The sequence below is a fragment of the Meriones unguiculatus genome, chromosome 6, assembly GCF_030254825.1.
Source record: "Meriones unguiculatus strain TT.TT164.6M chromosome 6, Bangor_MerUng_6.1, whole genome shotgun sequence".
Lineage (NCBI taxonomy): Eukaryota > Metazoa > Chordata > Mammalia > Rodentia > Muridae > Meriones > Meriones unguiculatus.
Window position 1 is genome coordinate 772673 of NC_083354.1, and position 11781 is coordinate 784453.

Below are 11781 nucleotides of genomic sequence, written 5' to 3' on the forward strand. Positions count from 1 at the left end.
CATGGGCACCATCCCACCCTGATACATCAAGTCACAGCAGGAATAGCTGCATCCTCTCCCACTGAGGCCAGACAAGGCACCCCACTTATGTGAAAGGAATCCAAAGTTAGGCAAAAGAATCAGAGACAGCGTTTATTCTAGTTGTTAGGGAACCTACCTGAAGAACAAGGTGCATATATGCTATATATGCATAGGTAGCCTACGCCCATCCCATGCATGCTCTTTGGTTGGTGGTTCAGTGTCTGTGAAACCCTATAGACCAAGGTTAATTGACTTTGCATGTCTTTATGTGGTATCCTTGACCCCTCCAGCTCCCTCAACTCTTCCTCCCACTCTTCCACAAGACTCTTCTAGAGTCTTGCCAATTGTTTGGCTGTGGATCTTTCCATCTGCTTCTATCAGTGGCTGGATGAAACTTCTTCCAAGACAGTTATGATGGGCCCCTGTGTACAAGCATAGCAGAGCATCACCAATAATGTCAGGGGTTGGCTGTCTCCAATGGAGTCTGTCTCAGTTGAGCCAATCTTTGGCCTTTACTCTGTCAGGTATTTCTTCTCCACTGGCTGGCTACACAAGAGCGTAGGAAGCTGTAATCTAGTACTTTAGTGCTGTTTAAGTATTTCCTACTATACTGTTTTATAGCCATTAAATAATAAAATGCTATTAAGGGTAATAAAAAAATGGCTGAGTATCTTTGATGCATATATTCTACCCAGAAAACTTCATTTCACAGTGGTTCTTCTTTGTTGTTTGCTTGTTTTTGCATGCTGGTGAGAATTACTAATTAGGACTTAGGCTCTAGTTTAATGATAAAGCTGTGGGTATGATCAGTACACTGATCTGGATTCCAGCATCCTAAAAATGTTATGTATCTGTGTGATTCTAAATTAGTGGTGTCATGCCGGAGCACAGATATGCACTGTAAGCAGATTTGTTGAACCTTGAAATCCTTGAATCCATATTTTATCTAATCAAATCTAATCATTCATTATCTGAGATAGAAAAAAAAAAAACAGGGTCTCATCATCCTAAAACAAGGGATTGTTTTTTCTGAAAAAAAGAAAAAGTGACTTTCTCCTATTCTTTATTTTTAAGCTATTTTATGTTTGCAACACACTCGAATTAAATGTTTTTTAATTTTTTTATTTTATTTTTCTTTATTAATTACACTTTACTCACTTTGTATCCCCCCTCGTTCTCTCCCTCCTCCTGTCCCAATCCCTCCATTCCTCCACCCTCTGCATGCATGCCCATCCCCAAGTCCACTGATAGAGGAGGACTTCTTTTCCTTCCTTCTGATCCTAGTCAATTAGGTCTCATCAGGAGTGGCTGCCTTGTCCTCTTTGGTGGCCTGGTAATGCTGCTTCAACCTCAGGGGGAGGTAATTAAAGAGCAGGCCAATCAGTTCATGTCAGAGATAATTCCTGTTCCTATCACAATGGAACCCACTTGGATACTGTACTGCCATGGGCTACATCTGTGCAAGGGTCTTAGGTTATCTCCATGCATAGTCCTTGGTTGGAATAGCAGTCTCAGGAAAGACCCCTGTGTTCAGATTTTTTGGTTCTGTTGCTCTCCTTATGGAGTTCCTGTGCTCTCCAGATCTTACTGTTTCCCACTTCTTTCCTAAGATTCCCAGCACTCTGCCCAATCCAGTACATATAAAGAACTAAAGAAGTTAAACAGCAAAAAATCAAGTAATCCAATCAAAAAATGGGGTACAGAGCTAAACAGAGAATTCTCTACAGAGGAATATCGAATGGCAGAGAAACACATAAAGAAATGCTCAAACTCATTAGCCATCAGGGAAATGCAAATCAAAACAACCCTAAGATTTTACCTTACACCCATCACAATGGCTAAGATCAAAAACTCAAGAGACAACACAAGAGCCAGATTGATTTCCAAAGTGGTTGATATACCCACCCTAGCTCCTGAATAATGACATGCAAACTTTTATTTTTTTATTATAACCTTCTGGGACTATAGCTGAGAATATACTGACTTATTCTAACACCAGCCTACTTTCCAGCTGTGTGGCTCATTACCTGCCATCTTAGTATTTCTCTTGCACCTCCTTGCTCATCTGTGTCCTCATGCCAACCCTCTCGTGATGATGCCTTCCCCCAAACCCAGGACCCCATCACTGGGATCAGAAGTCCCTCCTATCCTTTCCTTCCCTGCTATTGATTGCTCAGCTCTTTATTAACTAATCAGAAGGTTAGTAAGAACATGTTTACACAATATTGAGGCAGGAGAGGTTTCCTAGAAATGACAGTGCTAAAGCCTGGACTGAAACCAGATCTCTGGGTACAGAAATCAGTTTTTAAATACACAGTGCACAAAAACTACCTCTAACAGCAAGAGCTAGCCCTGCTCCCTACTGGCTAAAGCACTTGGAAGAGTGAAGCCTGTACCTCTCCTGGGCAACACAGTAGGGCTGTGTATTCCCTGATGGGGAAGGCATTGGTGAGCCAGTCCCAGGGTTTGAGAGCAAGAGAGCTATCCCAGCACCTCACAGGCTGCAGCATTTGGGAGAGTGGGCCCAGTGCCTCTACTGGGCAGCACAGTAGAGCTGGCTTTGGAGGCATGGGTGTGAATGAGCTGCCCAGCTTTAGGGCATGAGATCAGGAAAGCTGACCTTGCCACCTGCCCATGGCAGCACTGGAAGTCCTATAAAGAGAAGTGCTGGAGAGCTCACCCTGGTGGTGGTGATAAGGAAGAGTCAGTGGGCCAACCAGCTCTGCTATCACCCAGGCTCAGCTCCAGGGTTCAGAGTTGGCCCATCCCAACATCTGTATCATCTGTGAAGAACTGGGACATATGAAGAGGCTGGCCAGTCCTGCTGATCCAAAACTGCAGGATTTTTATAACACAGGGCAACAATAGCATAACTGAAAGGAGTCCCATTGAGGACCTAATATTGATGAATCAGAAAGCCAGATAACCTGAACCAGACCAATGAGTCATTGCAATGAACATTTAAAAGTGAAGATGTGTAGTGATATTTAGTGAGTTTGAGGACAGCCTGGTCTACAGAGCTAGTTCCCGGGCAGGCAAGTCTATATACACACACCAACCCATCCACACCCAACTATCCCTCCCCCACATAAACTCTATCTTGTGTCAATTTAAAATAAAATTAGCCAGCACAATACACATCAGTGCTAGGAAGCAGTAAGATAGCATCCTACATCTAAATAATATTTTTATGATTCTAAATCCAACTGAGAGTCCTGAGCATGTTTTAAAAGGGCTTTAGTTCTGAACTTGAGCTTCACTCCTAATTAGTACTTCTGACATGTATGCAAAAACTAAGAAACAAATAATGAAACTAGAGAAACCTGCTTTAAAAAGGTGTTCTCGGTAGACTCTGGGGGCCACAAAGAAAAGAAAACACAGTTAACCATGTTTTATATTTAATGGTATTTTAATATTTAATGGCAAAAAAGTAACATTATATTAAGAAATACTTAAACAGCACTGAAGTACTGGATTACAGCTTTCTATCAAAATGTGCCACCAAAGGAGAAGAAAGGCCTGACAGGGTAATTGAAAGTGCCGGGAGGGTAACTGAATATGAGGGAACTCTTGGCTACATCCAGGAAACTCACATATCCACCCTCACAATCAAGGAACACACCAACCTGGCCCACTGGCTTCTCTATATAGTGATGAATTACTGGGCAGGTGGTGAGGAGACTGTACTGATTACCCTGCTTCACACACACAAGGAGAAATACACCCTCAGGTTCAGTCTGCTGCCTTGTATTTGTTAAAAAGTCATCCTCATAGACTCCTATAGCCCATTCCAGAGAGTCCGTTAAATCCATCTCCCAGTAATATTTCCTAGAGAAGAAGCTCTGTGATCCACAGGAAGCAAAATAGTGTCCAGCTGATTCCACAGATGTCTCCTGTTGGTGAGGGCTAAAGGTGAATCTTTTCACGACATCAAATAGGTTGATCTTGTCATGGAGTAAGATTTCATTTCCAAAGAATATGTTCACTGTGGGAAGAGGCAACAATTTAGTTGAAATGGCTGTTTATACTTCTTAGGTGAGAGAGGTACCTGGAAATTGCCTGAATTATAAAAGAGAAGGCTAAGGGTAGCGGGTTAAATGTAGCTCAAATACTTCAAAGTCAAGAAATTCCACAAGAAACTGAATGGGATCCTGATGAAAAATTTGCTGATGCTGTAGAGGTGGCTTTTCATTACACCTGGGTAATGGAAGACATGTGCATTGAAGGTAGGTCTGGAACAAAGACTATCCTTATGCATTTTCATTAAAAGTTATTCTAAAATAGAAGCAGTGATGATTGTATTTTTATTTGCATGTAAGCACCCATGTTTATACTCAAGTAAATACTAAACTTGCATTAGAAGTGGTTCCCTGGTTGTAATTGTCTGGTTTAACCCCTGCCTCCTCTGATACTCTTTCCATATGAAGTCACAATTCACATTTAGATCTAACAGGGGAATTAACACAATGCCTCTTGACCTATCTATTTGTTTTATTTTTATTGCTCATGATATATGCCTTCATGTATATAGTTATTTTATGTTTATTAACATCTTTTTTGATACAAAGTCTTGGTATATATTTTTGACTGGCTTGGAACTCCCTATTTCAAACAGGCCAGCCTCAAACTCATGGGCAATCCTCACAGCTCCACATTTTAATGTTGAGATTACAAATGCACATCACTATATTTTATATATTTTTAAACTAAGAAGTGAAACCTACTTTAAAAAAATTCAACTGCCAAAATGATTAAGGGAAAACAATCAAATAACTCCAACACTTAGAATGATTTAGATTGTCCTGAATTAATTATCATTCTTATGTCTCAAGGAAAAACTGTTACTATATTTTCATCCTGGGTCACATACAACATTATATTCATGTTTGTTGTTTGTTAAATGACCATGTGAATAAACACGATTAGAAATGTGACTTGCAATGACATATCCTTTAGAGGAGGTAGAAATTCATATACACAACCCTTATCTCATTGTTGAAGGACACCTTTGGTCATTTCAGCAGTGGTGACACTCACCTAGGAAGCACTTGCAACTCTCAATCAATCCAGTGATGGGCAGGACACTGAGCTCTGGTTTCATCACCTGGGGCATGCAGAGCTGCACTGACTCACTCCTGCAAGAGAAAAAGACCTGATCTGCCTGGTGCTAAAGACACCATCACAGTGATTAGGAGAAATCCTCATTCCAAGTTCAGACAATGACTCAGGAGTTAAATCCCTTCCCACACAAGCCTGGCAACTTGAGTCTAATCCCTGAAACCCATGGTGGAAAGAAAGGACTGACTCCTGAAAGTTGTTCTCTGACATCTACACATGTACAATGGCACACATGCATGTGTGCACACACATAATTAAAACAAATCAAATTAGTACAAGTAAACAGTTGACAGAAAAACTTTCACAAAAGCATTTTCTGATATCATAGTGACCCAAAGATCAGGAGACAGGATAGTTTCCTCCTAGATACTTTTTGGAGCCCTTCCTGCTACCAATTTGTTTGTCCATGTGTCCTGCTATTTCTTCTACTACCAGAAAATGCTGCTGGTGGACCTCAAAGTTTATGATTTCAAAAGTAGATATTTTATCACCAAGTCCTCTTGCATACACTGATTCACTATTAAATAGTAAGTCAAGGCTCTTTCTGGTAAAGGATTACAGATGTCATATACATGAAACCAATCTCAAGCATCATACACAAGCAATTGATTATTCCTGTCTAAAGTATATTTTTAGATTGCTAAAGCAGCTTGGTCAATGTTATGGCATGCTTTAAGGATCCTGGCTTGCACTGATGACTATACTCACCTTCTGTACATGTCTTCTAAATCCTGCAAAGACAATAAGAATAGTTTAGATTTCTGAAGAAATGACATACAATGTTTGTATATGAAATTCATAAAAATGTTAATCATCACACTTATTGATCCTTCAAATTTATTTTCATATCTTAAGATAATACCAACCAAGCAAATGAGCAGAAGAGAATTCTTGATGAAATCAGACTATGAGGACAATAATTAAGAAGAACATGCATACATAATGAAGGTACATTGCTTTACACCCACAGCTGTCTACAAATGGGACATTCTTTGAGCCTGTCCACAATGCACAGGCATGCTTTTATTAAGACTACTTTAAAACTATGACCTCACCCGAATGACACTTCATGCCCATAATTTGAGAATTTGGTGTTTTGAGACCTCAGGATTACTTTGAGTTTCAGGCCATCATTCACCACCAAAAGAGTCCATACATTGAAGCTTCTTCTTCCAAAGAACACAGTAAATTACTTTTTGTAAAGAGAAGACAATAACTATAAATTTCTTTAAAACTATGCATAATTTTCAAGTAGAGGCAAAAAAGAATGAATGTTTGGTAACAGGAATAACTGAATTAGGGATTTCAGATAAGCAAGCTACAAAAGCAAAAGATGAGGAGATATTCAATGGGGAATTCACTGACACAGGGTCAAAATCTTGCTCTTTTAAGGTTATGACAGAACATAGTTTCTCCAGATTATCCCTAAAATCCATCCACTGACAATAAGTTCAGGGAATGTAGACAGCTATCTTAGATGTAACAGTCACAGTGTGGGCCTCAGATAACAAAGCCTTTTCAGCACTCCTCCATGCTCACCTGGAGCAGCACCACATATGGCTGCTGGGACATTGTCATCAGCTCCCGATACATTTCTATTAGTTGATTCCTTTTGTGCACCATCAAGCCTTCACTTTTCCTGAGTTTCTCTAAAAGAGCTTGGCCTTCATTTTCCATACACTCTATATGGTGTTTTTCTTCTTCATAGAGGACTGGATGTACTTTCCTATACTCAGTCCTGATCATTTCTTTCCGAAGAGTCACATAGTCCTAAAGGAAAAGGGACATGCTAGGTCACATTTACAGAGTATTTTATCCTCTCCACTGACTCCTTCTATTTTGAAAGTCAACTAGTGGGATCCTGTCAGTGTGCTGCACACACTGATTTTCTGTCCCCACTTTTCATAACTGTGAATTATTTTCTTTTATTCATTTATTCTTTATTAATAGCACAAACAAACCCATCATTTTCCCTAAGCATTTTCATCAATTTATGGAGATTTGAGCCTCCTGAAGAAAAGGTATTCATTGCTAATTCACACGTTCACTCAAAGAAGAACCTCTGCAGGTATTAGTTAATCATCATGGGGCAGTCATAGGATCAAATGCAATGTGATGAACTGTCAGCAAATCACTCATTAAATGTTTCTGCCATAGCCAGGCCATGCTGTCTGAGTGCAACAATGTATATTACACTCAGAATTAGAGGCCTGCAGAAAAGGTTCTCCGAGTATCAACTCCCAGGCCTTATTCCCAACTTGTGAATGAGCAGATTTGAGAGAGAGTTAGTTGCTTCAAGCTGATTTTCAGCATCAGTCCCATACCCACCGTCCACTGAGTTGGCATTCTCTTCTCTGCTTCTAAATTCTCTTGATTTTTTTGGATCTTCTCCCATAAAGATGCCATTTGCTTTAGAAGTTTCTCCTGTAAACAAGAATAAACACATTCATAGTCCTGATGGACAGACAATAGAAATCAATAATTACTTTAGGAAAAGTTGAAGAATCACCATGTTTTTACTTTCTGACTTTGATAACTGAGTTTTAGATTTCAGAAGTACAAAATACAAAATAACTCTTTGCTCAAGTAACATGATTAGTAAGCCTGACTGAAGTAATTTGGATCTGACTGGGATTTCCAAATGGGTCTCTCCAGGTAATTCCAAAATACTTTCAGTAATTTATCTCCAGTGACATACAACTTTTAAAGATGTACACTTACTATTTTACTTCCCACTGACATCAGCAAACTATATTTCAAAACTGGAAATTATTGTACACTAATGGATTTCCCAAGGGATGCTTCCATTTTATAGTCACCCTTTCTCCATTAGCTGTTTTTAAAATGCTATCTTTCAGAATGCAATGGTTTCCTTGTAATCTTGACATGGATCTTCCTGTGTTTTCTTTTTTTTTTTTTTTTAAGATATGGAAAAAGGAGGAAAATTTATTTACTGTTGGTGAGAGTACAAAATGGCATCCCAGTTAGTGGAAATCAGTGTGGGGGTTATTCAAAAGTCTAGAAATAAATTCTTCACAAGGTCCTGCTGTATCAATGGAAACCACCTAAATGTCCATCAACTGATAAATGGATAACAAAATGGGATTCTATTCAGCTGTAAAGAGAAAATGATTTGTTCAGGCAGATGCACTGCGCTAGATAGAATCATACTGAGTGAGGTAACCGGGAACAAGAAACACAAACACTGCATGTTCCCACTCCTATGTGGATACTAGCTTTGAATTGTTAAATATGTGTGCTTAAACTGGAGGAATTTAGAACTCATGAAACTGAAAAGGAAATGTAGGTAGAGGAAGTTTCAAAGAAGTGGGAATAAAAGAACACAAATGGGGGCTGTAAAGATGGCACAGAGATTAAGAGCATTGGCTGCTCTTCCCAAAGGTCCTGAGTTCAATTCTCAGCAACCACATCGTGGCTTACAACCATCTATAATGAAACTGGTTTCCTCTTCTGGCATGCACAACATTTATACATAATAAATAAATAAATCTTTAAAAAAAGAAAAAAAGAATACAAATGAGTTAGGAAAAATAATGGGGCAAAAAGGGTTACATACGGTAAGGGATTGAAGGGTAGGTTTGAAACAGGGAGGAATAACTAACACTAAAGACCTTTGAAAAAGCCATATAGAAAACTATTACTGTAGACGCTTCCTGTGTTTTCTAATCTTCCTTTCTCTACCTTTCAAGTTCTCTCAGAAACATTACTTACCATTTGCCCCTCAGAAGCTGCTTCAATAGGACAGTGTCTGTGACCCTTGTGCTCCTGGGAGTCAGAGCACAATTGACAGAGAAGGACCCTGTTCTTCTCACAAAAGATCCTCTTTGCCTCCTTGTGGATCACACACTTTTGCTCCTCAGAGCTCAGGTACTTCATGAGACTGTCCTGTCTGACAATGGACACCAACTTCTTCAGAACAACGTTGGTTCTGCAGTCCTTCTGATGGGATGGATCCTTACACATGGGACAGTGGGCAGGAACTTGAAGGTCTTCCGAAGAAAGGCAGAGGCAGGCCCGACAGAAGCTATGGCCACAGCTTACGGTGACTGGGTCTATTAGGCAGCCCAAGCAGATGGGACAGGTGAGCGATTCCTGGAAAGCCTGTGAGATGCCTGACTCCATTTTCCTGAGGAAAGACGCAAAATTACTATTATTGGGCCCAAGAGAAACAAGAGACTGCACAAAATCTGATCAAGTTGAGATTCAATTCTGTCTATGGCAAAACAGTCTTCATTTTTTGTATGACCAAGAAGAACACTAAGCATAGGGTTGTGAGTTTGCCCTTTCCTGTTACAGTTTTTCTAATAGAAACACAGAGTGAGTTCATGATCTTCTGTGTCTTCCCATCTACATTTCTTCTGGAGGCTTCAGCTTAATTTAGTACCTTAGTTCAAGGCCAAAGGCATCTTTGATGTGGTAGAAAAAAATTACACTGTAAAGTTGTCAAAGTCCTTCAACTCCAGAGGCTGGCCTTTCATCTCAGATATAAAACACCTCCTTCTTGTCTATCCAATAAAATACATCCTACTTCACACCTTCTGCAGTAAATGCTTTTGTTTGATATCTGACATTAAGTTTCCACTGATCCACCTTTTGATACATTGTAAACAGTAATAGTTATTTCTCTTAATTCTGATACAAAATACTAACAAGATAATACTTTATGTTGGCCCATAACTCAAGGGTATTGGCCATCGGCTGTGGAAAAAAAAAAAAGGGTGGCAGGAGTTGAAAGCATCTGTTCTCTTGGCATCTGATATAAGGAAGCAGGAAGGAAGGAATGTTTGCTGCTCTGCTCCTCTTTCTCTTTTTCTTCAGTTTGGGACACCAAGCCATGGAATTGTGCAATAATCTCAGTAGAATTTATGCTGGACCTCACCACCTGATATAAATCTAACCCAATAATCAATAGTGGACTTGTGCAGTCATTTTCATATCAATCCTAAATAACATCAATTGAATACTAGGAAAATTCTTCATGGTGACCTCTTTGATCCCCAAAGACAAAACTCCTGCATTGAATTTATGGAAGGAAATCCTGAGGCATAAATGATGCTCACATGACTATTTGAGACTTACCTATCCAAACAACAAATGCTCATTTTTCATCTCTTTTACATTTTACAGAAAGAAATAACCTTGTTTGGATTAATTCCAGTTGTTTGTCTTTTTTACAGATTTATTTATTTACTTATTTCTTTGTTTGTTTGTTTGTTTGTTTATACAGTATTCTGCTTGCATGTATGCCTGAATGCCAGAAGAGGGCACCAGATCTCATTATAGACCGTTGTGAGCCACCATGTGGTTGCTGGGAATTGAATTCAGAACTGTTGGAAAAATAGCCAGTGGTCTTATCCTCTGAGCCATCTCTCCAAGACTGATTAACGCAAATTTTGTGAAAATAACTTAAGTTTCTGAGATTTGACACAGATGTAGTCAAATGGCTTTAGAGTTGGTCCAGAGTAACTAAAAATGTAGGACTAACACTCATTGTCAATGATTAGTTTAGCAAAGAGATTGTGGCTTTGATGTTGCCTTTCTTAACTTCTCTGATGGTCATGTTTTCCACAAAGGTAATTTATTCTATATTAGATACCTCACTCCATAATGCTTTGGAAGTACACAGAGATAATTAAAATCAAACAGAGAAATTGACAATTGCATCAGACTTTAACCTGAATGTACTATTATAAATGGAATGGTGTGATTGGTGCTGTCTTTAATTGCATGTAGCCTTCCAATCCAATACAAAACTCTGTCAGAAATAATCAAATCTCCAACATGGTAGACTATCAAGCAGCTCTTAAGATTCAATGCAATTCACATCAAAATTCCATCACAATTCTTTACAGACCTTGAAAAGACAATTCTCAACTTCATATAGAAAAAAAACATATCTAAAATAATCCTGTATAATAAAAGAACTTGTGAATCTATCACCATCCCTCATTTCAAGCTGTGCTACATATCAATAGTAATAAAAATCATATGGTATTGGCATAAAAACAGACAAGTTGATCAATGGAATCTAATCAAAGACCCAGAAATAAACTACACACCTACAGACACCCAAGTTTGTATGAAGAAGCCAAAACCATACAGTGGGGAAAAGAAAACATCTTCAACAAATTGTGCTGGTCTAACTGCATGTCTGCATGCACAAGACTGAGAATACATCCATATGTATCACCCTGCACAAAACTCAAGTCCAGGTAGATCTAAGATCTAAATATAAAACCAGATACACAAGATCTAATAGAAGTTAGAGTGGGAAATAGCCTTGAACTTATTAGAACAGGAGACCACATCCTGAACAGACAGAATAATATCTCAGGGACGAAGATCAACAATGCAAAAATGGGGCCTCATGAAAATTGGAAAACTTCTCCAAGGCAAAGGACACTGTCAATAGGACAAATTAGCAGCCTTCAGAGTGGGAAAAGATCTTTACCAACCTTCCATCTGACAGGGGACTAATATCCAAAATATATGAAGAACAAGAAATTAAACACCAAAAAACCAAAATAACCCAATTAAAAATGGGGTACAGCATTACAGAGAGATATCTCAATAGAGGAATATTTAATGGTTGAGAAGCAATTAAAGAAATGTTCTATGTTT

The 11781-nt window shown here is 38.9% G+C and overlaps 1 protein-coding gene across 1 annotated transcript; it reads right to left on the minus strand.

The window, feature by feature from the left end:
• Positions 1-3509: 3509 nt before the first annotated feature.
• Positions 3510-9282, minus strand: LOC132654807 (tripartite motif-containing protein 43-like). The gene is made up of 6 exons (XM_060386097.1): positions 8872-9282; positions 7468-7563; positions 6679-6909; positions 5848-5870; positions 5059-5156; positions 3510-4006 (listed from the first exon to the last, which is right to left on the minus strand). Exons 1-6 carry the CDS (start codon positions 9280-9282, stop codon positions 3510-3512), a joined length of 1356 nt encoding a protein of 451 aa, XP_060242080.1.
• Positions 9283-11781: the final 2499 nt, after the last annotated feature.

Coding starts and splice junctions, on each gene's coding strand:
- LOC132654807 (XM_060386097.1), bottom strand. CDS start 9,282: ATGGAGTCAGGCATCTCACAGGCTTTCCAGGAATCGCTCACCTGTCCC. Junction 6,910..7,467: donor GAATGCCAACTCAGTGGACG/GTGGGTATGGGA, acceptor CTTTTCCTTTAG/GACTATGTGACTCTTCGGAA. Junction 5,157..5,847: donor TTAGAAGACATGTACAGAAG/GTGAGTATAGTC, acceptor TTTCTCTTGCAG/GAGTGAGTCAGTGCAGCTCT.